The sequence below is a fragment of the Plecotus auritus genome (genome assembly GCF_963455305.1).
Source record: "Plecotus auritus genome assembly, chromosome: 3".
Taxonomy (NCBI): Eukaryota; Metazoa; Chordata; class Mammalia; order Chiroptera; family Vespertilionidae; genus Plecotus; species Plecotus auritus.
This window is the reverse complement of record NC_137772.1, coordinates 31,926,633-31,953,734: the sequence shown is the minus strand read 5'-3', so window position 1 is coordinate 31,953,734 and position 27,102 is coordinate 31,926,633. Positions and strand designations below refer to the sequence as shown.

Here is a 27,102-nt window from a genome sequence, read left to right as displayed (position 1 = left end):
TTTTCCGATTAGCTTTCTGGAGGCCTCGCTCTGTTCACGCAGTTTTGGAAGTTCTTAAAGCTTGTGGAAGATGCTCTCCAGAAGAGCGTGGGCTACCTCATTCTTGTGCGATTTTAAACTTTTTCAACTGTTGTTAAGTAACTAGATTCCAGATAGTTCTTGTTTTCGGCCTTACTAGAAATTCCATTTTAGGAGGCAGAAGCGCCAAGGTGAGAAGAGTGTGTGACTGTAACAGCCAGACTTATTAAAAGACATCCTTAAAAAAAAAAAAAAAAAAAAAAAAAGTTCAGGGCTAATGCTAAAAGAAGCTATGGAGCCAAGCCCGGCACAAATGCTCCCCCGTTACGGGAATTATTGGGGCCTGGACTGTGAAGGCCTTGCTTACGAGACGGGCCACTGGAGAACTTACGAACACGCTGCAGTGGAGCTCAAATCCCTGGGAGGGCGAAGGGGACTGAGTTGCCCAAGCCTCGCAGGAGATCTCGAGGGGGTCTTTAGAATGGCGTTCCTCGGACAGTATTTCCTGCTCCTGAGGTCGCGCCCCTCCTTTCCACCCCGGGGGCGGAGATGAGGGCGAGGTTCCTGCCACAGTCCCCAACTCTCCCCCTTCCCAGCTGGCGCAGAGTTGGCCGGCGGTAGGCAGAGGAGGAGCTGGGTCAAGGATGCGCTCAGTTAAACGCGGCTGGGGGCTGTATTCTGTTTTCCTTACCTCCTCCCCCCACCCTGAATTATCTTCGTCTACTTTTAAATCCAGTAGTTAATCACGCGGAGCGCGCGGGCTGGGAGAGGCGAGGGTGAGCTCGGAGTTCGCCACCGTCGCGCGCTCTCAGGAAGCAGCTCGGCGGTGACCCCCTCCCGGCCCGCCCCCCCTTCCTGCCCCTGCTCCCCCTTCTTTTCTCCCCTCCTCCCCGCTCCGCCGCCCGCGCCCAGTGTATCTACTCCCTCCCCACGTCACTCGCCAGCGCGCCATGCAAATCACCGCCGCCGCCAGCTCCCATTGGCCGCGGCGCGCTCATTTAATGGCAGCCCGGGCCGGGCGTATGGCTGCTGGGCCCCGCGCGCCGCCGGCCCCGTGTGCGCCTCCACTCCCAGCGCAGGGCCCCGGGCAGGCAGCGGGCAGCCCGGGCTCGGCGGCCCCGGCTTCCTGGACTTCTCTGCGCGCCTGCGCTCCCTTGTCTGCCCTCGGCCCCCCTCCCCAGCTGCACTGTAATCCCCTCAGTCCCCCCCTCCACTCCCCCCTCGGCGCCTCGCTCCCCCCTAGGCACCTGGGACCCGCACATGCCCAGCGCACGCGGCGCGCCGCCCTGCTAGAAGTTGCATCCCCGGAGTTGGAGGCCGCTGAGGACCGAGTGCAGCACGAAGGAGACAGCGCCGGGCGACAGCGGCCGACGAGGAGGAGACGGAGAGTCCCGGATCGGGGCCCGCGCATCATTCTCGTCCCTAAAAGTGGAGCTGCAACTTGGCCACGATTGCACCTGTTTGCACTGCTCTGCCGAGAGCGACCCTGCTGCTGCGGCGGCGGCGGCTAGGACAGCGACCCCGGTCATCACCCTCTTTGGCAAGTGGTTTGTGCACGAGGAGAAACTTTCCACCTGTGAGCCGGACCGGCGCTGAGTGCGTGTGTTTTTTGCCTCTTTTTTGTTGTTTTTGCCTCCACCTCCCCCTTCTTCTCTCCGCTAAGACCTCTCCCCACACACCCACCCTCAAGTATCGCTCTGTTTGAGACCCTCTCCATCTCCCAGCCCCCCGGCCGTCTATGCTCCAGGCCCTCTCTGCGTGGTGCCGGTGAACCCGTGAGCCGCCCCAATGTACAGCATGATGATGGAGACCGACCTGCACTCGCCTGGCGGTGCCCAGGCCCCCACGAACTTGTCAGGCCCGGCCGGAGTGGGCGGCGGTGGGGGAGGTGGCGGCGGAGGCGGCGGGGGCGCCAAGGCCAACCAGGACCGGGTCAAGCGGCCCATGAACGCCTTCATGGTGTGGTCCCGAGGGCAGCGGCGCAAGATGGCCCAGGAGAACCCCAAGATGCACAACTCGGAAATCAGCAAGCGCCTAGGCGCCGAGTGGAAGGTTATGTCCGAGGCCGAAAAGAGGCCGTTCATCGACGAGGCCAAGCGGCTGCGCGCGCTGCACATGAAGGAGCACCCGGATTACAAGTACCGGCCGCGCCGCAAGACCAAGACGCTGCTCAAGAAGGACAAGTACTCGCTGGCCGGCGGGCTGCTGGCGGCCGGAGCAGGTGGTGGAGGCGCCGCCGTGGCCATGGGCGTGGGTGTGGGCGCGGCGGCCGTAGGCCAGCGACTCGAGAGCCCCGGCGGCGCGGCGGGAGGCGGCTATGCTCACGTCAACGGCTGGGCCAACGGCGCCTACCCCGGCTCTGTGGCGGCGGCTGCCGCGGCCGCGGCCATGATGCAGGAGGCGCAGCTGGCTTACGGGCAGCACCCGGGCGCCGGCGGCGCGCACCCTCACGCGCACCCGGCGCATCCTCACCCGCACCATCCGCACGCGCACCCGCACAACCCTCAGCCTATGCACCGCTACGACATGGGAGCGCTTCAGTACAGCCCCATCTCCAACTCGCAGGGCTACATGAGCGCCTCGCCCTCGGGCTACGGCGGCCTCCCCTACGGCGCCGCGGCTGCGGCCGCCGCCGCTGCGGGTGGCGCGCACCAGAACTCGGCCGTGGCGGCGGCGGCGGCGGCAGCGGCCGCCTCGTCGGGTGCCCTGGGCGCGCTCGGCTCTCTAGTCAAGTCGGAGCCCAGCGGCAGCCCGCCGGCCCCGGCGCACTCGCGAGCGCCATGCCCCGGGGACCTGCGTGAAATGATCAGCATGTACTTGCCGGCCGGGGAGGGCGGCGACCCGGCGGCGGCGGCTGCCGCCGCGGCGCAGAGCCGGCTGCACTCACTGCCGCAGCACTACCAGGGCGCGGGCGCGGGCGTCAACGGCACGGTGCCCCTGACGCACATCTAGGGACACAAGGGGAACTGCGGCCCGCGCTGGCGACGCGCGAAAAGGAGCGTTTGGCCAGACCGAGGTTCCCGGTCTAGCCCTGCGCGGCCTTGCTTTTGTGCAGACGTTTCCACCTTCTTGTAGAAAGGAGAACACTGGCTACGAACACTTGGTGACACAACCCCCTGTCCCCCACTCGCCTTTCTGGGAGCTTCTGGGAACGGCTAGGCGCGGACACAGTCGTGCGTTTTAGACTGAACTTGGTGTTTTCTTGAGACTTTTTGTACAGTATTTATCACCCACAGAGGCTGAAAGCGTTTCTTTGCTGGAGGGGACACAAAGACCAAACCAAGCAAGAGGCGACTCCAACTTTTCTATCCCGCCAGCGCGCTCACTCTCATCCTTCCTCGCTTCCTGCTGGCGTTTGGTTGTCCGGGAGCTGTTCTCGGTTGTATCGATGTAGTAAGGCAGATCCAAACACGAGTTTTTCCGTAGTTGTTACCACTTTTGGGTTGGTTTGTTAATTTATACAAAGAGATGTCCCCATCCCCTTTCTGATGGCAGCGTTATATTCTAAGTTTTGTAAAACTTTTCTGTATCTGAGCTTTTCCATTTTTTTTTGTTTTGTAATTATTTCTTGTAAATGCATTGTGAAATTTTAATTTAGGCGTTTCAGCGTGGGGAGGGGTATTCAAATTATGTACATAGTTTCCTAAAAAGCCTTTCTACTAAAAACGAAAGAGATAACCCCTCTTTAAAAATGCATCGAGTCAATAAATTCAAGAGAGGAAAAAACTCGGTTCTTCCCATAAATTTGAAACGTGCTAGTTTTATATGCATGTTTTATGAGCTCAGAATACAATTAGTAAATCTGACGAAGGAGAAATTATCAGCATGGTTTAAGAGTGAAGGGAACCCCAGGGGAGAGGGTACGATTTTTACAGAGCTTCGTTCAGTGGAAGGGAAGGAAGTTAAAATCAATAGATTATTTTGTAGAGTTTACAGTGTTCGTACAGAATGGGAAATAATTACAAAAAAAAAAAAGTCGTTTTATACGCTGGCCCTTTGGTGTGTTTTTATCTTTGGGCCATCACTGCGGGATTTTTTGATTCCTTGCTGTGGGCTTTGCATCCTCTAGCTGGCCCCAGATCCGTGCCCCCAGGAGAGAAGAGCCCAATGGCGGGACCAGGCCAAGGTTGGATGACAAAAGACCACTGCAGGGGCATAGGGGCCCCTATTTGCCTGCAATTAACAAGATTGCAGGTGGAATTTATCTAGATTTGACTCAAGGAAACACAATCTCTGAACCAAAATGTACTGTAACCAAGCCCCTCCTTCCCTCCCCCATCTTATTTCTCCTTGGGAAAGAGCAGAATAATTTTGATGGACTTTCGCACACAGACACAAAATTGGCCACTCCCCCCCCCCCAACCCCAGTGAACTGGGATGCAAGTCGCTAACTGATGTGAATGCAAAAATGCGGTGTTTATTATTCCTGACCAGATCTAAGGTTGGTTAACGCTTTAAAATTTTTAGTTATATTTTTTCTAGGTGTTTATTGGTACATTGCAGTTTTTTTTCCTGGAATTTAAAGTTTTCTGTAAACTTTGTCTTCAAGTAATCTGACAGCATTAAATATTGAATTTAAAAGGTATACTGTAGCAAATACATTTTGAAATTAGTCACAACATAAAAGTGAAATTATATTTTTGAAAAAAGAAACCTTTAACCCAGATCAAAATATGTTGATTTCATCAACCCCCTCATTTTCTCAACATCTTTTCTTATCCTGGAATGAGTATAGATTATCCATCCAAAAATGGGCCTATCGTGGTGGGTTAATGAGAACCAAATTCAACCTGCATTAAAGAATAGCTTTAAGTAAAATGCTCACCTGACAATTGACGTGTAATTTTTTGGAGTCATTTTGATACTTTTGCTTAAACCAACCATTTCTTAAAGTGACTGCAAAATTTTTTTTAAAAAGATGTCGACTGCTTCTTCCAAACAAGATAATAAAGCGCCCCTCCTTTCTTTCTTTCTTTTTTTTTTCTGCCTTAGCAATCTGATCCTTTGTGAAACAGTGGCTCCTAAAAGTGTTTGGATATATGTGGGTTGCTAAGCAGAACAGCATCAGAGATCTGGGAATAAATGCCACACACAGTCCCCTCTGGGAAAGAAGCTTTGGGAAATTCTGTGATGCTCTGTTAACTCACCAGCCCATATAAGGGCCAGACCACATTTACTCTGATATTCACAGAGTTAAATGGACTTCCTAGTTCTTTTGCTAACTCCCAAGCTAGACTTCTCCCTGCACTTACTAAAGTGGCAGACAGATGTGTGGCCGTGCTCACATAAGTGTATGACCAAGTTTATATCTATTATCAACGATTGGCATCTAAGTCTTAGCTCATTATATCTATTAGTAATGTGGGTCACACTTGAAATGTTTGATACTATAAAGGTTGAGCAGTATGCTGGGGACTCCAGGCAGACCTGTCTGTCGGTTTCCCAGAAAATGGATTTAGAGTTTGGCATTTTTCTGTATGTGCCTCATACATAGGCAGCTGAAACATTCAATGCCAGGTACCCCAAGTCACTTGTTAAAAACCCCAGAAAGGTCTTAAAATAAGAATTCCGAAACCGCAGCAAATTTGGTTGGTTGGCTAGAAGGGCAAGGAAAAAAGCAAATTCTTTAATGACTCCATTTAAAAACAATATGGGGTGGGAGGGTGGGGAGGAGAGAGATTAGCTAGAATTCCTCTCTCAGGAAGAGACCCTGTCAGGCCCGCAGTGTTTCTCCCATTTAAATTCACGGATTTATTCCACTACAGAACCACACTGAATTCAGTGCTTGCCAAGGTACTCCACATCATATTCATGAAATATTATCTGATGATAATTATTATATGATGGCTTCAGTCACTTCCTAAATCGTGGGATGGTATTTCTATTTTGTTTGAAAACCGTGTGGAGAACAGGGACCGGATTTGGGGGGGGGGGGGCCTTTACAAAGTTTGCCTAACTTCCAGCGGGGACCACTGCGGGAATTCTTCCTGGGCAGGCCTTTGCACGCAGCCCGGCTCTCTTAGCTGAGGGTAACAGGATTTGTTGAGGGTTTTTCCGCTGTCTCTTAACCCCCTCTACACCACCTCATCCTAGAAACAAAAAAACAACCATTTGGCCCCTGTAATTGTTGTTAGGACTTTGAATCACCTCCCGCCAAAGAAACCCACCAGTAGCTAGAAATGAATTAATCTTAAAACCAGTAGCGGGTACTGCGCGCCTGCTCTGCAGATGCGTGTCGGGTAGCGTGACTGATAGGTCTATTAAAATCATGCATGTGGGAGAATAGCGCGCATATTCACGCATTTCATCTTCCCGACAAAGACTGGGCAACGCAGATTTCTGTCTCCGGAAAATTCTGGTTAATTCGAGAAACTCATCGCGGGTGGCAGGCCCCTGGAAGGCGCGCTCCAGGGCGACCTGGGCTCCCGCACCCGCCTCCCGCGGCCCCCGCGCTCCCACCCCCGCTTCCGCAGCCTGGCCCGCGGGACAGAGGCTCCAGATACGTCGGCGGCAAAATGTAATAATAGGTTTGATTCCTTGGAAACTTCAAGTGAAAAGCAGACTTGGCCTTGGCGCAGCTCTTTTTCCAGCGTGACTATTTGGCGGGATTGAAAGGCCGGGCCAGAAAGGAAGGGGGGAGGGGGGGCGGGCTCCCCGAGGCGCGGAGCCCAGGCAAGTGGGCCCGGGTTCTTGCCCCCAACTCCTGCAGGGTCGGGAGTTGCGAGGACTCAGAGAGTGCCGGCCGGGAGGCCGGGGCGGGGAAGTGGGCAGGCAGGGACCTTCACCTTCGCCCTCTGCTCGCGGCCCGGGCCTGTGTTTGCCAGCCCGACGGGGTGCCGCTGAGTTCTTCCCTGCCCCCACTTCTTTCCCTGGCCTCCCTTCCTGCTCCTCCCACTCTCCCTCCCTCCATCCTCTGGGCCCTTCCTCTCCAGCTGCGCGCCCGCTCGGCCCCCGCTGCGCCCACCCCCGGGAACCCAACTGACGCGGCGGGCGGCGCCCTGCGCCCTGGATCCGGGTCCTGGGTCCCCTCCCGACGGGAGCAACAACCTCCCACCCCCACCCTCCGCCTTCCCAATGTCGCCCTTCTCTTGCTCGGTTCACAATGAAGCCCTGAGCAGTGGGCGATTTCCCGGCCTTCGCTTCTCATCCTGCTCAATTCTTTTCCTCTCCACCTCTCTGGAATCCCCTTCCAGTCGCGTTATCCATTCACGTCTCCTTTATTTCCTCCTCTTCTCTCCCTTCCTCTCCTCACTGCCTCCAGCATCTTCCCTTCCCTTTCTCTCCGGCCTTCTCTTTGTCTCTACTCGCCGCCTCCTGTATCCTCCAAGGCTTGGCCCCCGGTAGTCCCGGCGGCAGTCCCAGGATGCTCCCTCTGAATCTTGAGTCAAGGTTGGCCGGTGCCTGGGAGCTGCCGGTCCCCAGCCTTCCCTCGGCTGCGTCCCCACGGGCTTGGAGCGGGAGGAGCTGGGGGTCCCAGGTACCTTCTTGGAGCCTGCGGCCTGGGCGTTCGCCCCCAACTCACTTGGGTGCAGCCTGGGCTCAGAGGCCGGGCGGGGTGTCAGCCGCCGCGGGGATTAAGATGACTGATGCAAGGGAAGAGGGCAAAGTGTTTTTGTGTTTAAAGAGGGCAGGATTAGTGGAAAGAAAGTCCTGACCCGAGGTCAGCTGCAAGTCAAACCCTTTTACAATCAGCCAGCGGAACAAGCAGGTCTCCGGGTCTGGCCGCAACAAGTGGGAGAAAGGAGGGGGAAGGGAGGCAGGGCGGAGGAGCGGGGGGCGGGGTGGGGGGTGGGAGGGGATGGCGGTGGCCGGGACGTAGGGAGATCCGCACCCCGGGGCTAAGCAAGTGGAGGGCGGCAGGGAGAGGGACACACCCGCATCCCCGGCCCCAGCCCTCACTGTAGGGGCGCCGGTAGCGGGAATCAGCGCGGCGTGGGTTTGGAGCTTCACCGGGCGGGAGTAGTTTGTCCATCAGAATTCTTTTAGAATGCCCGCATCTCCCATTTCCTGAGCCGTCTTCTGTCTGCTCCTCCGACCGAGCCTGGGGAGAATGCTCGCTGGGCTCTGTCTTATAAAAGCAATCTCATTTCCATGAGAAACCAAAACTACAAGACTGGATCCTCGTTCGCTCTGCCTTTTGCGGTCTTACAGGCTCTCCAGCAATCGTTGCCTTACTTAGGTCTTTGCAAACCTTGGTGTGTGTGTGACAGTACTGGGAAGAGGGGAATGAAATAACTATATTAAATCTGTCTCTAAAACCGCATTCTCCTTCAAGGTGGAGGAATGAAGCATGGCATGGTTCATCAGGAGGGAAATCCTCGGGGCTCACCTGAAAAGTAATAAAAATGAGTTTGAGGTGGAGGGTGGGGGTTGGTGGTGTCAGGGAAGAAAAAAGTAAATACACGTCTCTTCCTTAGCAGTCAGGTTGGGAATTTGTGCTGAAATAACTCTATCAAGAGTTTTAACAAATATGAAACACAGATGAAGAACCCAAACAAGTGATACATCCAAAGATAGAAAGAGGTCATCTATTTTGATAATAAAAAACATGATTGCCATGTTTTCCTCTAAATTGGCTTTTCATGTTTAAATGTAAAAACATAAACAAGAGGGGTGAGAGAGAGAGAGAAAGAGCAATTTTTAAAACAACACAAAACAAATAACTCCAAGAGAACTGGCACATACCCACGGCCTACCCTGGATACCCTAGGGTGCTGAATGGGTTCTGGGTTCCAAAGCAAGTAACAAATTGCTACTTGGTAAGTTGCTAACTGTAACCTATGGGGAAATTTTGCCTGTGGCTGAAACCCTGGACATTGTGAGTAATTCTGAATGCCCCGCAGGCAGCTCCCGAGGATTTAATTGCCCCCGCCACTTCAGAACAACCGTGTGGGTACATTAAAGATGTTGTTTGTAAAGAACAGCAGGTCATCACATGCAAAGCCTCGAAATAGTCAGCCAGTCAAATCAGTGGAAAAAAATCCGCTTTTGTTAGATTTTGCCATTTCAGGAATTAGGCATTCACTGCAGAGCTGCAGTTTTGAGAAATTGCAATGTCAGGCATGTTCCCAATGGGGAAATATTGTGAGAGTGTGGAGGAATGTAAGATTGGGTTTGACAATGGGGAAACTGACAAGAGTTATCATCCAGACATTGTTTTCTCTCTGAGCAACCCCGAAATGCTAACTAGAGATGATATCTAGTGGCAGCAATAACACTCTATGTTTGTCCTACACACTTATAAGATATGAAAACAAGAGTCTTAGACATCTAAAGGATTGACCCAGGGTTTCACATGACGAATACTGCAATTGATAGGGCACAGTGCCGTATGGCAATATAAAATCTATAAACAGTGTAGTAGCAGTGTCAAGAGAAATTCAAAGCAGAGGCCAACTTATATTTTTATTTCTAAGCAACAGAAGAGGTGAAAATCCAGGTGAGCATGTTTTAAAGGATTTAGAAACCTCACGCTTTTAAATAATCCCAACTCTTAGGGGGAAATTTCAGTAAATGTGAAAACCCAAACTTGCACAGTAAATTTAACATGAACATCCACGTAGATGTAGAAGCAGGAGCTTTGTTCTTTGTGTTAGAAATTGAACTGAAGAGTGATGTTTATCCTTGAAAAAAAATTGGCCATTTGCATTTTTACCAAGAAATGACTTATCTGTGCTCAAAGAAAAGGAAGGATCAATGTGAAAAGTTAGCCAATATGGTATTGATAGTATTTCTAATCTTTGTTGAATGGTAGTACAGCCACATGGGAAAGAAATAAGAATTGGAGTAAGACAGAACTGCAGTAAAATCATGGCTTGTCACAGATCGGCTCCAGGTTCTTGGTCAAATGTCCTCAACTCCGAGTTCATTTTTTTTCAAATGCAAAACAGAAATAAAACCAACTTCATAAAAATATAGTCAAGATTAAAGATCTAAGGTGTATGCTGTGTCTAGCAAATAGTAAGCCCTTGATAAATGGTCATTTGACTGTGTCATCTCAGGCAGGGGTAAAGAGGAGAATTGAGGCATTAAGTGCCAAATTTGACCTAGGTGGGAAACAATGGTAATTGTACAAACCAATATTCCCATTCATCCATACTAATAACAATTTCTCTTTAGAGTTACCTGACAATCATCATATTCTTTCATTCATCTGTTCAACAAACATTTGTTACCAGTATATTGTCTGTTCAGGTTATTATATGAGCATGTGTTATGAGTGTAGCCTTTTACCAGATTCTGAGAATGCAAAGGTCAACCTGAAGGGGCTCACTGCCCAGTGGGTGAGTCGGATTGTCATATAGGCAAGGGCTACAGTTGTGGGACAGAAGTACATGCCAAATGCTACCTGATCATTTGTGCCCAATTTGGGGGAGTCAGAGAAGGCTTCTCAGATAAAGTGAAAGCTAGGCTGGAAGCTGAGACATCCTAGTACTGCTCTAACACTCCCTACGAAGGATCTTCTCACTATTATTTTAAGCACCAGTGAAGATTGCAATGTAACTTTGAGCAGAGTACATATGGTAACTACTTTGTTTTTCAATGAATGGCTGTGCCAGGTTGGCTTGGAATTGTCAAAGATTTAGACTTAGATATTCACTAGGACAGAGGTCTTTCACCTTCAAGGTACATAGGACACTAGGGGAGATTATGACAAATCCATTTCTCAGACCCAGTGCCTCTGATATGCTGAGTCTGGGGTTCCAGTGGGACTCAAGAATCTGCACCTTCTTAGGCAGATTCTTTCTCAGAAGATGCTGAGGCAGGTCCTGGATGACACCTGGAAAACCCACATTAGGAGGTGGGTCCAATAGCTGCTAAGACTGTATCTAAATCATTTAAATTTGAACAGTTTAGTATATATAAAATGCTCTCATTTAATTGTTCAATACATGATTTTTGGGAAAAAAATTAAATTAGAAGAAGAAAAAAATTTTAAGCTGGCACCCTGACTGGTGTGGTTTAGTTGGTTGGACATTATCTCATGCACCAAAAGGTTGCCGGTTCAATTCCCAGTCAGGGCACATGTGGGGTTGGTTGTGGGCTTGATCCCTGGAAGGGGACATGCAGGAGGCAGCCAATCAATGTTTCACTCTCATATTAATGTTTCTCTCCTTCTCCTTTCCTCTCTCTCTAAATATATATATATGTATATATATATTTAAACTGGATTATTAGAATCTTGTAAATAGTAAAGACTGACTGATTTACTGATTTGCTTTAAATAATGGACAATTAAAGGGACTAATCAATGTCCCATTTTGTGTCTTATCAATTTCTAATTTTACCAAACTAATTTGTGTTTACATAGGTCTATACAGCCCTTATGAACACAGTATGGGCCAAAACATTCACATCAATTCATTGAGAGTTAATTTAATGGCATTGGAAAAGCAGATGGGCATTTAACAGTGCATATGAGATGGAATAAATTGGTTTAGTCAGCTAGTTATAATCAGAATACTATATTATTTAACTATCAAGTTTCTCAATATTGTAAACTGTAAAATGGGAGTATCTTGTAAAAAACAAAAACAACACCTCAATGCATTAAGTACTTTAAATGTCTTTGAGAGGAAGAGGTTGTACAAATAGATGGGCTACCATTTTAAACAGAATAAACTAATATGTATCAGCAGTATTCTATCTAGAAAGCATGCAATTCTGTATTATGGATGTTACTTTTATGCTGATCATAATAAAGACAACATTCATTATATTTATAGATACAAATCTAGATTAAGGTGTGGTCATGGAAGATGTCAGAACCTCTTGGAGTAGCATGTGAGAAGATAATTTTTAAATGGCGATATAATAAGAGAAAATGTTCTTTATAAACAATCAAAACTATGCTGATAATATAAGAATTCCAATATGGCTTTTAGCTAATTTCAGGACACAAGGCATCATTCAAGAAATCAGATAACCTATGCATTTTAACTAAAGCTTTTTGGAAAAAATGACATTGTCTTTGTTGACTAAATCACTCATCATTTTAATGGATAAGAATATCAATCCAAATAATCAGGTACCATGAATAGTAGGGAAGGCACAGTTTCTGAAACTCTCGTTTGGATTATTATCACATATTATGAATACCATTGCTGCTATCATAATTATCGCATGCATGTTCCTTGTATATTCCCCACAACATCCAGAACTATAGACATTTGTCACCACATGATTTACATAGAGAAAATAAAATCCTGTCCTCAGAAACAAAGAAAGAACATACTGGAACGGAGTTGTTTAGAACAGAGTTAATGAAATGAAACAGAAGTAAAATTTAGGCTGATTCTTAACACTGTCTCACTCATGGTCAAAACCAGTAGACAAAGCATCTTTGTGGAAAATTGGTAGAAATCCTGGTGCTGGAAGTATTTACAATGAAAATAGACAAAAAGCAGCTGAACATATTTTAGCAATGCATTGGTATATGAGTGTACATGTTAGTATTTTACCATCTCTAATTCACTCTGAGTTGCATGGATTTAAATCTGATTATGTTAATCTGAGTAAGATGTTAATGTAAAACATTTCCTGTTAATTTAAAAAAATAAATCATTTATATTAATCTTTCAAACTGAGAATACTACTAGAAATGTATTCTCAACTTTAAAACACTGACTATAAAATTTGGATAACAAACTAAATTATGCACTTACTAAGGGAAATTATATAAAAGGCTTAAAATAATTAAACCATACTTTATTATCCAAAATGAATATGTAACCTGTAGTAACTATTTACAGAAAACTAAGATTGTATTTAAAGTCACAGCTCAAATTTAATCATGCATTTGCATTAAAAATAGGTCATTTTAAATCAATCTATAAGTTACAAGTTCAATCTAATTTGAACAGCTTAAGTGTCAACTGAATTTGAAGCAGTTATGAGTCTTTAAATTAGGTTTGAGGAAAACAGAGCATTTGTAAGAACATTTATAAGGTGAAGTCTTCACTTCACGATAAAAAAAAATTAACCAAAAAAGTGTCAGCCTGTCAGGAACCTTGACCACTCTCAGCTTCATGGAGGTGAATGCTTTCCCTTGTTAAAATAATATTCTGAGGGCTCAGATGTGCCTCTGGGCAGAAACCACATGCAAACTAACACACTCAACCAAGCCTCCTGGAGAACAGAAATTCTGTCTGGCTTGATTTTTTTCTTTTTTTTTTTTAATGTTTATTTCAAGCATCAACACAGTTCCAGACACATTGTGGAGGGACAACTACTTATTGAACTCAATCAGTAGAGCAGGGCCTAGCAGGGACTTTAGCCTGCTGGTAAGGAGCCAGTACTGAGAAGGGCTGCCTGCTTCACCCCAGGAGGCCCCGCCTACACTCCAGTAGCCCCTCCCTCCCTTCCTGGTCAAGGTCACCTAATGGTGCAAAGAAGTGAAGGCACCTCAGGGACTTAGCACAGTGCCTGAATACTGGGAGCAGTAGTGCTTTACAGCTGTTGTCCTTGTTATTAAGGAGACACAGAAAGCAAACTCCAGTACTGTGGCTTGGCACTTGGATACCAGAAGTTCTATAAGAGTAAAGAACTCCTTTGATGTGGAAATAGGTAGACAACTAGTCCCAGCCAGATCTGTCTTCAGATGCCTACCTTATGATCCTCCTTTGTAATGCTCTTTGTTGTGTATGAATTCGACTGTGTAACTTGCTTGTATGTTTAAAATGTACCAAACTGAAAATTTATTTCTATAATTAGAATGCTGGGTGTGAGAACAGTGCAAAGTAAAGCAAATGGGCACCTATTATGGGTAGCAGGGCAGTGCCAAATGAACTGTCCCAATTTTGTTCCCTATTCCTATACTTTCCCAAACTGTGAGCTGAGGCACCCCAGGGGCCCCACAGAACTCAGAGGGATAGCGTAGGCTATTTTTAAATTCTGAGGGAAACATAATGCTGGACATTTGGTCAGATGCCATGTGAGCTATACCTTAAGGTAGTTTGAAATTTTAATATTCCCTTGTAGCTAAATCCCTCTTCATGACATTATGTCTTCGCAAAACTGTGTTTTGGGCAGTTGCTGTGTCACATTTCCTCTGAAAAGAGTGATGTGGACCAGGAAATGAGGTGTTGGGGTCCCACCTGATCCCAGGCTGGAGAAGCTGCGTAGTGCCCAACACTGCACACAGCGATTAGTTAGTCATTTGCATTGGTCAGGGAATGAAGTGAAAGAATTATTTTCTCATTCAATTTATGTAATTTTTCTAAATCTCTACTCAGTTATTAGAGCATAAATATATATTAAGTTTAGATTTAGCTACTTAGCAAATAGAACTGTTAGATATTTTGAACTGGAGCACTATAAAAAATGTACTGGGACACTTAGGGTATGGTAAATTTTTATGATCAAAATTCATATTGAATTTGTAGCTTATAGGTTGATTTAAAATAATCTGATTTTGTTTAGGTCAATACAATGGTCTAATTTAACTTAACTTGAAACTTTAAATATAATCTTATTTTTCTGCAAATAGTTACTACAGGTGATATGTTCATTTTGGGTGATAAGGTATTGGTTTAATTATTTTAAGAATTCTATATAAATTCCCTTAGTAAGTGGCTAATTTAGCTTATTCAAATTTCACATTTTTTTAAAAACTGAGAATATACTTCTAGTAGTAGTCTCATTTTGAAAGGCTAATATACATGCCTTATTTTCAATGAGAAGAAAGTTTTTACATTAATATCTTACTCAGACTAACATAATGAAATATAAATGCGTGAATTGGAGATAGCAAAAGACAGGATTTGCTTATTTCTGGATGTTGTGCGTAATATACAAGGAACATGCAAGTGATAATAAATAATAGCAGCAATGGTATTTATAATATGTGGTAATGATGGAAATAACCAATCAATTCAGTACATGAAGGTGGCAGTTCAAATGGTAGAAGGAGTCAATATGAGTTATAACCGTTACTCTGACATCAAAATATTTAATTAACATTTTTTTTCAAATAATTATTTTATCTTATAGGAGTATCATTTGTATATAAGTAGGAGAAAAGCTCCCTTTGAAAGAGAAAATTATGCATATGTAAGTTACTTTCTTCAAAAACTTTTTTTAAAATATATTTTTATTGCTTTCAGAGAGGAAATGAGAGAGAGATGGAAACATCAACGATGAGAGAGAATCATCAATTGGCTGCCTCCTGTGTGCCTCCTACTGGGGACCGAGCCTGCAACCTGGGCATGTGCCCTTGACCAGAATCGAACCCGGGACTCTTCAGTCCACAGGCCAATGCTCTATCCACTGAACCAAACCAGCTAAGGCTTCATTGCCTGTTTTAACATAGCCCAGCAAAATATACAAGATGGTTTTGATGTTCAATATAAAAAAATACTCTTAAATAACCTCTTGCATTGAAGCCAGGACTCTGTTGTAAACGTACAATTGTGTTTGAACTAGATATGATTGAAATATTTTGGTTGGATATATTCAACATAGGAACAAGTAGAAAACATAATCCAGGCCAGTGAATGGAACATTAATAAAATGATTAGTAACAAGAGGTTACTCAGAAACTAGAAGTAGATACAAAGCTTCCATTTCTGGGGGTCAGAAATGGGTCACTTTGGGAAGACCAAAATATTAGAAAGACAAAAAGAGTCTGGGGGGAGGCCATCCTGCTTCTGAGAGGTGTTGTGTATTACGTATTATTGCAAAGTGAAGGACCTGGGTCAAAAATTGTGAACAAACGTTAAGGATCACACCCTCTACCTAAGCTTGCATAGGATTCTTTAAAGTAAGGAGACCTAACCTGCCTCTGTATGCCAAATAGTTCCTTATTGTAGTCATTTCCTGGAGCTGCCATAACAAAATGCCACAGACTGGGTGGCTTAAAACAAGATAAATTTATTGTCTCACAGTCTGGATCCCAGAAGTCAGAGATCAAGGTGTTGGCAGAACTTGTTCCCTCTGAGGCTGTGAGGGAGAATCTGTTCTAGGCCTTTCCCCCAGGTTTTGGTGGTTTGTAGGCACTCGCTGTTGCTTGGCTTGTAGAAACATCACCCAATCTCTGCCTTCATCTTCATATGGTGTGCTCCCTATGTGTGTCTATGTCCAATTTCCCCTTTGTTATGGACACCAGTCATATTGCATTAGGGTCCACTCTATTGCCCTCATCTTAACTTTATTGTTTGCAAAGACTCTCTATATAAAAGCATAATATGCAAATCGATCAGACGGCGAACAACTGTTTTGCACTGACCATCAGGGGCCAGACGCTCAACGTAGGAGCTGCCCCCAGCCTGAAGGCCCTGATCACCCAATTGGGGCCTGTCAGCCAACCTTTTGGTCCCTCCCCCTGGCCAGCAGGCTCCAATCACCTGATGGGAAACGGGGAACCAGGAGTGGGTGGCGGCGGGCATGGGCAGCGCCAGGCCAAGGTGGATGTGAGCGAGCGGGGCCCCAATTGCCCTGCCAGTTGCCCCACACACAGAGGGTGACTGGTGTTGGCAGCGGGGGTCAGGGCTGGCTGCCAGAAACTGAGGAAGATCGGCCCTGATCTCAGGCCAGGCCTAGGGACCCTACCTGTGCACAAATTTTGTGCGCCGGGCCTCTAGTCCTATATAATAAAAGCCTAATATGCAAATCGACCAACCAACGAAATGACTGGCTGAATGACTGGTCGCTATGATGCGCACTGACCACCAGGGGGCAGACGCTCAACGCAGGAGCTGCCCCCAGCCCACAGGCCCAGGCCAGCCAAGGTGGGTGTGAGTGGCTACCCCCCACTGGTAGCCCCACAGATCAGCCCTGATTGCTGGCCAGGCCTAGAGACCCTACCCATGCATGAATTTCGTGCACCAGGCCTATAGTTTCCAAATAAAATCACACAATGGGGTTAGGACTTCAACATCTTCTTAGGGAACACACTTCAAGCCATAACATTCACTTTTTTCTTTTTTTCTTTTTAATATATTTTATTGATTTTTTACAGAGAGGAAGAGAGAGGGAAAGAGAGTTAGAAACATCAATGAGAGAGAAACACCGCATCAGCTGCCTCCTGCACACCCCCTACTGGGGATGTGCCCACAACCAAGGTACATGCCCTTGACTGGAATCGAACCTGGGACCCTTCAGTCCGCAGGCCAATGCTCTATCCACTGAGCCAAACTGGTTAGGGCAACATTCACTTTTTTCAATATGACATTTTTTTTGCCTAGTAATAAACACTGCCCATTCTGAGGACCCTACTAGAAAATGAATGGTTTAGTTTTTGTGGGCTTTCAAATATTTTACGTGCAATTATGCCCTAATCCAATTTGTAAACAGGACCTTTTAATAAAACTATTCAGGACCCTCAGACTGGCTTGGAGTCTACCTTGAACTAATCATCTGTATCGCAGTATAGTAGGAGCTGCAGGAAAACAGAGAAGACTCACTGTAGTAATATTAAGGCAGCACAGTGAGCACATGACTCGTGAAATTTATACTGAATATCTTGCTTTAATCACAGGAGAAAGAAAACTGAAGACCCCAGACTTGGCCTTATTTTTATTATTGATTTATTTTTCCTTTCTATTGAATTTATTGGGGTGACGCTGTTAACAAAATTATACAGGTTTCAAATGCATAATTCTAAACACATCATCTGTACATTCTATTGTGTGTTCACCACCCCAATCTTATTTACTTTTTAATTCAATTTATTTTGCAGTATATACTAGTATAAAGTGTGTCTTTATAATTCACCTTTATCTTGTTGGAAAGACTATGACATATAAAGAGATTGATCACTATTACAATTTACATATATAATCTCACTTAATCCTCACTACACATCCAAAGTGTAACTATAATTAATACCCACTTTTTATAGATGAAGAAACTGAGAGGTTAAGTAATATACAAAGGACCTATAATTAATGAGTGAAAAATTCAGGATTAAAATCTAGAACTGACAGATTCTAATACTTATAATTAACTAGAGGCCGATGCACGGAATTCGTGCAAGAGTAGGCCTTCCTTCCCCCGGCTGCCGGGACCAGCTTCCCTCTGGTACCCGGGACCCGGGCTTCCCTCGCAGCCCTAGCTTTGTCTGGAAGGTCATCTGGAAGGACATCCAGTCTAATTAGCATATTATGCTTTTATTATTATAGATGTAATGCATATGAATATTTTTAATATATTTTATTTTTAGGACAGTTTTATGTTCATAGCACTATTCAATAGAAAGCACAGGGATTTCCCATTTACATCTCGCCCCACTCTGTTCCCCAACAGACTCCCTCACTATCAACATCTCCTCCAGAGTGGGACATTTGTAGCAATTGATGAATCTGTAGTGACACATTATTTTCACCCAGAGTCCATAGTTTACATCAAGGTTCACTCTTGGTGTTATATATTCTATGAGGTTGGACAAATGCATAATGACAAGTATCCATTATAGTATCTTACAGAGTAGGTTCATTGCCCTAAAAATACCTTCTGTTCCACCTGTTCATCCTTCCTCCTTCCCTAGCTCATAGAAACCACTGACCTGTTTACTATCTCTACAGTTTTGCTGAGTATTTTCTTAAGGTAAACAGTATTTAAGGTTTCTAAGGAAAATAGCCACCCCTCGTTTCACCCATCCTTATCTCTCAGTCCCATTCCCCATCAGCAATTTATATAACCCTTGGCTATTTTCCTCATTATTTCTTTCCACATTTCTAAATGAAAAGTTCATATTGCTTATTCTTAATTTGTTAATTTTAGATATTTGGACCTTATTCTTCAGAGACTGTAAAGCTTTTATGTTCTTTTACATTCTTCCAAGCTCCCTCTTTCCCAAAGTAGGTGTATCATTGTTCTTCGTTAAATCAATATTCAGGGTACACCTTCGTCTGAACATGGCAGTAATGTTTGTGGCTGAGCCCAGTGGCAACAATGAATATATATTCTATAAACTTTGTTTTCCCTGAAGTTATTAATGGTCTTGTTTTGTGAGCATTGTGGTTCATTTACTTAGGTTTCTCTGCTCCTATAACAAATACTTCCATAGTTTAAATCAATATTGTAAACACCTTTGATACTATTTTCTGAAAGATTAAACACACCAGTAATTTGTGAGTTCAATATCTTCATGAAGCCATATCCTACCAGACCCCTCTGTCCACATGCTCTAAACTGGATGGGCTTCTCTGAAGATGTCCACATAATGGTCATCATTACTCTTCACTTTCCCTTTCTTCCATATAATTCTCCCGTTTTCTGCACCTCGTGTTTTCCCTCTTGCTTGACTTACTCTCTTGTTTTGGTAACTTATACCTTCCAGTAGGCTGTACAACACTAGAGTGGTAGTTTAGCTAGGCATAGGTTTCTAGGTAAAAAATAACCTATCTTTGAGATTTTTGTCTTCTAACTTACTATATTGCTTTTGAGTGGTCTATAAAAATATTTCTGTAATCACAGAAAGTTCTATGAACAGTGCTCTAACATTTCAATTTTAGCTCTCACATTTTGGTCTATGATGCATTTTGAGTTAATTTTTATATGTGGTTTGAGGTAAGTGTTAGCATATGTTGCATACAGGTACACAATTGCTCTAGTATAATTTAAAAAAATATTCTTTCCCCATCAAATTGCTTTGGCACCTTTGTCAAAAATCAATTAATCATATATGTGTGGGTCTGCTTTTGGACTTTTTATTCTGCTACATTGATCTATTGGTCTATCTTCATGCCAATTCTATACATTTTTACAATCACTCTTGAAAACAGGTATTATAAAGTCTCAAAATTTTTTCATCCTTTTCAAAATGATTTTTGGTTGTATATGCTCTTTGCATTTCCATGTAAATTTTAGGATAAACTTGTAATTAAAAAAAAAGCCTTCTGAAATTTTAAGTAGGATTTTATGGAATAAATAGATGAATTTTGGAAGAATTTATATCTTAACAATATTAAATCTTCCTATTATATTTTTCAGTTTAAATCTTTAATTTCTCTTAACAATGTTTTGTAATTTTCAGCACACAGATCTTGTACATCTTTTGTCATATTTATTTCTAACTATTTAATATTTGATTATGCTATTGTAATGATGTTGTTTTTGAATTTTAGTTTTTGATTGTTCTTTGTTAATATAAAAATACATGAGTTTTGAGTTTTGATCTTGTATCTTGTCACCTTACAAGATTTTTTCTAAGTTCTGGTAGGTTGGGTTTTGTTTTTTTTGTGTGTGTGTTTTTGTTTTGGTAAATTCTATAAGATTTTGACAAAGACAATCCTAACATCAACAAATAAAGACATTTTAATTTCTTCCTCTCTAATCAGGATATCTTTTTTCTTTTTTTAATTTAATAAATCTTTATTGTTCAGATTATTACAATTGTTCCTCTTTTTCCCCCCGTAAGTCCCCTTCACCTGGTTCCCACCCCACCCTCTGCCCTTATCCCCCCCGCTCCACTGTCCTCATCCATAGGTGTACAATTTTTGTCCAGTCTCTTCCCACACCCCCCAAACCCCGTTCCCCCTGAGAATTGTCAGTCCACTCCCTTTCTATGCCCCTGATTCTATTATATTCACCAGTTTATTCTGTTCATCAGATTTTTTATTCACTTGATTTTTAGATTCACTTGTTGATAGATATGTATTTGTTGTTCATAATTTTTATCTTTACCTTTTTCTTCTTCTTCCTCTTCTTAAAGAGTACCTTTCAGCATTTCGTATAATACTGGTTTGGTGGTGATGAACTTCTTTAGCTTTTTCTTATCTGTGAAGCTCTTTATCTGACCTTCAATTCTGAATGATAGCTTTGCTAGGTACAGTAATCTTGGTTGTAGGTTCTTGCTATTCATCACTTTGAATATTTCTTGCCACTCCCATCTGGCCTGGATAGTTTCTGTTGAGAAATCACCTAACAATCATATGGGTGCGCCCTTGTACGTAATTAACTGTTTTCCTCTTGCTGCTTTTAATATTCTCTCTTTGTCTTTTGCTCTTGACATTTTAATTATGATGTGTCTTGGTGTGGTCCTGTTTGGATTCCTTTTGTTTGGGGTTCTATGTGCTTCCTGGACTTGTAAGTTTATTTCTTTCACCAGGTGGGGGAAGTTTTCAGTCATTATTTCTTCAAATAGGTTTTCAGTATCTTGCTCTCTCTCTTCTTCTGGCAATCCCATAATTCTGATGTTGGTAAGCTTGAAGTTGTCCCAGAGGCTCCTTACACTATCTTCAAATTTTTGGATTCTTTTTGCTTTTTGCTTTTCCGGTTGGGTGTTTTTTGCTTCTTTGTATTTCAAATCTTTGACTTGATTCTTGCATTCCTTTAGCCTGCTGTTAGGTCTCTGTATAATATTTTTTATTTCAGTCAGTGTATGTTTAATTTCTAGTTGGTCCTTTCTCATATCCTCAAGGGTCTCACTAAATTTATCGGCCTTTTCTAGGAAATTCTTGAAAAACCTTATAACCGTGGGTTTGAACTCTATATCCAGTGGTTTGCTTTCCCCCATTTCTTTCATTTGTGACCTGTTTCTTTGTCTCCACATTTTGGCTGCTTCCCTGAGATGGTAGAGTAGCTTTGTGTGCTAGGTGTCCTATATGGCCCAGTGGCTCAGCCTCTCCAGTTACCTGAGGTGGACACTCTTGGTGCACCCCTTTGTGGACTGTGTGTACAGCCTTGTTGTAGTTAAGTCTTGATTATTGTTGGTATCACTGGGAGGAATTGACCTCCAGGCCAATTGGCTGTGAGGATCAGCTGTGTCTACGCCAAAAGAACCTCTGTGCTGGAGACAGCCTTATGAGACAAGACTTGCAAAATTGCAAAAGCCTCTGTGCTCAGCTTGGATGGGGTGGAGTCCCAGGGCTGAGCAGACAGCCTTGGCTTCCCGTCAGCCCTGCTCTATGAGGCCCCTAGGTGTCAGTGTGCCTCGGTAATCGCTGCAAGCACCTCTGAGAGAAAGCCGCCCTCGAGTTTCGCCCGCTGCCAGACAGTCTAGTTTCTCCCCCAATGAATCTGGATTCCCAGATTCTCACCCGGAACTGGAGTTCAGCGCAGTTGGGAGCTTCCGCCTTCCTCCCACTAGAGAAAGCCAGCGGCACACTCAGCAGTCAGTCCTCTCTGCACGCACTGGTGCACACGCCTCTGGACCTCTGCCTTTCACGGCTCCCCTGAGTTTCCGTGCGCTCCTCTCTTTTCCCGACAGTCCAGACTCCCCCCGTATGAGTCTGGGACCCCAGGGTCTCGCCTGGAACTGGGGTTCAGTGCAGTCGGAACTGGGGTTCAGTGCAGTCGGGAGCTTCCATGTCTCTCACGCTAGAGAAAGCTAGCCAGGTACTCAGCCGCCCATCCTCTCCGTGCGCGTGTCTCTGTACCTCAGCCTTTTGCAGCTCCTCTGAGTCTCCGTGTGCCCCTCTCTTTCCTTCTAGTTGTAGAATTTCCACTCAGCCAGCTTTCCTGTGGTTCTGGATGATGTCCGTTCTGTCTTTTAGCTATAGTTTTGAAATTGTTGTGCGAGGCAGCAGTTTAGGTGTTCACCTATGTCGCCATCTTGGTTTCTCTCAGGATATCTTTTTTCTTATCTTATTGCACTAACTAGAGCTTTCAGTACAGTGATAAAGACATGTGGTGAGAACAGACATTCTTGTCCTATTATTGATCTTAGGGGGAAGTTTCAATATTTCACCATTAAGTATGATGTTAGCTGTAGACCATGCTCTTGGATTCCTGATCCTTTATATTTGACTTATTTTTATTTGTTTGCTTTTTAAAAGACTTGTTCTATAGTCTTCCTATGTGAGTTGCATTTCCTTTTGTTTGCTTTTATCCCCTCTCTTTATTCCTGATTTTGAAATTGAGTGGTAATGTGCATTGACGTGAATCATTTTTCACTTATTGTGCCAGGAATTTGGTGTACTCTTTCAATATAGAAGGTCATATCCTTCAAGTCTGTAAAATTTCATGAATTATTTATTTATAGTTTCTCTGTACTTTTCTCTGTTCTCTTTTTCTGGAATTCTTACTAGTTAGAAGCTAAATTATCCCTTTCGTCCTCTGATTTTCATAATTTTTCTCTTCTATTCTATTCTCTACCCTCTCTCTTTTGGTTCTCCTTTCTTAGAGAGTTTTTCTCATGTATCTTTCACTTATTCTAATGATTATTTTTTTCAGCAATCACAGTTTTGTATTCCATGATTTATTTTGTCCTCTGTGTGTATGTATTTGTTTGCTTTGTTTTGTTTTAAATATCATGATGATTTTATTTTATGGATTTAACACCTCTTGAGTTTTAAAAAATGCTTTCTACTTACCTTGGATTGCTTCTGTTCTTTCTGAATCCCTTTGCCTGTTAGTTTTGGACCCTGTCTTTCTTATGGGAGGTCCTACAAATTCTAGTCACCCTTTTCACCTGCTAATATTTAAAAATGAGGTATCAAAAAGCTGATTGGAAGCTTTGGGAATGGGCTATGTGCTACCCAGCAGGCTTTATTGTATCTTGAAACTTGAATGATTCACCGAGGGAATGTCCAAATGTCAGTTATCTATTGTTTTCCCCACTCTGGAATACTTTTGCTTCTCTAGAGAAGACTTATGCAGTTTTCTAATTCAGTGTTGAGGAAATAGATTACACAAAGTTTCTGAAATCAAACACTCCTCTTTGATTTCTTCTTGAATGCCCCCAAACCCAATTTTCAAAAAATGAACTCTGTAAGTCAAATATGTATTTATTCTATATTATTGTGTGAGAGAATTTCCAATCATCTCCAAAGGAAAAAGTATGTTTTAGAATGTCTGTGAGTACAATTCTTATTATAAATTACCTATCAGGGGAAAAAGGATGAATGATCCAGAACTCTAAAAACAAATTACTTGTGAAATGCATTCTGCCAATATAAAAGGGGAAAGTACTCAGCTAGGATCAAGTATCTTTGTTCTTACATCATTAGTTTATTAGTGTTTGTGGAGCAAGTGTTTTCAGAGATGGCATCCTTAAGACACCTATCATCTAGTTTCAGTCACTCAAGAAATAGCACCTAGTGTGTGCCCTGTTCTAACATATAAAAACATGCCATTTTAAACCATCTCAAAGATATAGTTTGCTTTCAGTAGAATAAAGTAAAAATGGGAAAAATAATATTTTTCTACATTTAAGAAGAGCATAGCTGATGGATACTAACAAGTTACAAAAGCAAAATTAAATGTGTTTATATCATGCATGTAAAATTATGCTGATTAAAGTGTCAATATTTGGTTTGGATATTAATATATTTTTATAGCATTTCCTAAGGAATAATCACATACCAGAATTACCTGGGATGTTTCTTAGAAATATGGTTTCTAAATCCCATCAAGAAACAGATACTCAGATTAGATATACCTTAATCTGAAGGTGGGTGTGTCTCAGAAATCTTCATTTATTCTTTACTTATTTTTTTAAATTTTTTATTTATTTTTTTATCTTTATTGCTGAAAGTATTGCAGATACCCCCCTCCCCCCACACACCCCTGATTGACCTCTTTCTTTTTAAATCCTCATCTGAGGACATGCTTAGAGAGTGGAAGGGAGAGAAAGAGAGAGACATCAATGTGAGAGAGAAACATCCATCGGCTGCTTTCCATACATGCCCCCACCATGGATTGAACCCACAACCCTGCTATGTGCCCTGACCAGGAACTGAACCAGGACCTTTCCATGCACAGGATGATGCTCAACCAACTGAGGCACTCTGGCCAAACAGAAATTTTCATTTCTAACAAACTCTCTAACTATTTTGTCCATGAAACAGTGAGAACCATTGCGTCAGACAGGGCCTTCACTTCTTTGTGAACATATCCTATCTAATAAAAGACTAATATGCAAATTTACCGTCACTCCAACACACAAGATGGCTGCCCCCATTGGTCAAAGATGGCTGCCCCCATGTGGACACAAGATGGCTGCCACAAGATGGCCAGCAGGAGAGGGCAGTTGGGAGGGACCAGGCCTGCAGGGGAGGGCAGATGGGGTGGGGACCAGGCCTGCAGGGGAGGGCAGTTGGGGGGGGGGGACCAGGACTGCAGGGGAGAGCAGTTAGGGGCAATTGGGCTGGCAGTGGAGCAGTTAGGCATCAATCAGGCTGGCAGGGGAGTGGTTAGAGGGTGATCAGGCTGGCAGGCAGAAGCGGTTAGGGGCAATCAGGCAGGCAGACATGTGAGTGTTTGGGAGCCGGCAGCCCTGGGATCAGGCCTAAATGGGCAGTCGGACATCCCTCAAGGGGTCCCAGATTGGAGAGGGTGCAGGCTGGGCTGAGGGACACACTCCCCCTGTGCATGAATTTTGTGCACTAGGCCTCTAGTTAACCAATAAAATGAAAAAAGTATTCCACTTGAATTTTTCTAGGGCAAAACTATTCCTATGGAGTCATTGAGTTATTCTAACCTTTGGAAGTTGAATTAATTCTTTCAATATAAAAATTAGATTTTAACAAAATTGACATTAAGGCAATAAGTACCCATTAATTCCTTAGAACTGTGCTGTGATCACTTGGACTTTGATTACTATGGCCAAGGAACTGCATGTTTTAATTAAAATAAACTTATGTAGATACATGTGGCTAGTGCAGGGGTGGGCAAACTTTTTGACTCGAGGGCCACAATGGGTTCTTAAACTGGACCGGAGGGCCGGAACAAAAGCATGGATGGAGTGTTTGTGTGAACTAATATAAATTCAAAGTAAAGGAGCGGAGGGGAGAGCAAGAGAACCCTCCACTCTTTCGGCTCCGCGGGCCAGATAGAACAGCCGAACGGGCCAGATCCAGCCCACGGGCCGTAGTTTGCCCACGCTGGGCTAGTGGCTACCATACTGTACAATGCAGATGTCCACCAATTCCATAATCATAGAAGGTTCGCTTAAATTGTCCTCCAGGGTAAATAAATGCGTCCAGTGGTGCTCAATTGATATGGAGAGTAACTAGATATGTTCATCAAGTTCTTTGGCTTCCTTGCAGGAAAGCTGCTAGAGTAAACAGTATTACTAGTCTTATAATGTATTTTATTTATGGAGAAAATATATTTTGTATATTGCCTTATAATTGTGATGGGAAAGTTTACAGATGAATGGAAATATTTCCTTTTAGGTTGTATGTTTCAGTTCTACAATATCTGTGTGTTCTTTTTTAATCATTTTTATTTCTCTATTGATATTCCCCATTTGTCCCCACCTCTATGTCCATATTTTTATTTAAATCTTTTAATCTATCCTATATAATAAAAGGCTAATATGCAAACAGACCAAATGGCGGAACAACCGGAACAACCGAACAACCAGTCGCTATGACATACACTGACCACCAGGGGCATGCGCAGAACATGGTGGGCGTCAGCTGCAGCAGGATGGTGGAGCAGGTGAGTGGGAGCGCCAGACCAAGGTGGGGCGCTGGTTGCTGTCATCAGGGCGAGCCTCTGGTGGTTACTGAAAATTCTTTGCTCCCGCACGCCATGGTCCCACCCAGTGCTTACAACTGCTGCCAGTGCTGGCCCTGCTCGCACCTGCTGCCAGCACTGGAGCTGCTGCTCGCACCCACTGCCAGCACTGGAGCTGCCACTCGCACCCACTTCCAGTGCCTGGTGCCAACCCTGATCACTCGGTGCCAGCAGTGGGTGCGAGCAGCAGCTGCTGGCCCCAATTGCCCCTCAGGGCTTCTCCACCTCCCTCTGCTCCTGAAGAGAGATTGGGGCTGTTAGCCACTGCTCACACCTGCTGCTGGCAATGGCCCCGCTCGCACCCGCTGCTGGTGCCAGTCCCAATCGCTCCACGCCTTCAGCGGGTGTGAGCAGGGTCGGTGCCGTCAGCGCATGGGAGCAGCAGCAGTGGGAGCGGGGCTACCGGCAGATAGGGGGCTGGGGGGCCATGGCAGGAGGGGCTGGGCAGGGGCATGGAGGATGGGCCAAGACCCGCCCCTGTGCCTACCACAGCCTTGTGGCCCACAGTTCCTTTTAAGGTGCACAAATTAGTGCACTGGGTCCCTACTTTATAATAGTTGTATTAAAATTCATAGTTTCTGTCATTGGTCTGTTTCTTTTAACTGATTTTTCTCCTGCTCACATTTTTTCTCACATTTGGTTGCATCTTTATATGGTTAGTGATTTTTTATTGTATGT

The 27,102-nt window shown here is 44.3% G+C and overlaps 2 protein-coding genes across 4 annotated transcripts in view; both read left to right on the top strand.

Annotated features, from left to right (window-relative positions):
• LOC308243606 (uncharacterized protein) overlaps positions 1–27,102 on the top strand; it is a 122,716-nt gene that overhangs the window by 77,237 nt on the left and 18,377 nt on the right. For all 3 annotated transcript variants that reach the window (XR_013960080.1, XM_080659272.1, XM_080659273.1), the window contains exon 2: positions 26,216–26,346. Coding sequence is in view for 2 of the 3 variants with exons in the window: in XM_080659272.1 (XP_080515398.1) it covers positions 26,275–26,346 (72 nt within the window). In the remaining variant the exon portion in view is untranslated. The remainder of the gene's footprint in view (positions 1–26,215; positions 26,347–27,102) is intronic.
• SOX1 (SRY-box transcription factor 1) lies at positions 1,137–4,768 on the top strand. Its single transcript, XM_080663110.1, has one exon. It carries the CDS (start codon positions 1,807–1,809, stop codon positions 2,968–2,970), a length of 1,164 nt encoding a protein of 387 aa, XP_080519236.1. The 5' UTR covers positions 1,137–1,806; the 3' UTR covers positions 2,971–4,768.

Bases quoted from the DNA above. Each gene is read 5' to 3' on its own strand.
- SOX1 (XM_080663110.1), top strand. From the start codon at position 1,807: ATGTACAGCATGATGATGGAGACCGACCTGCACTCGCCTGGCGGTGCC.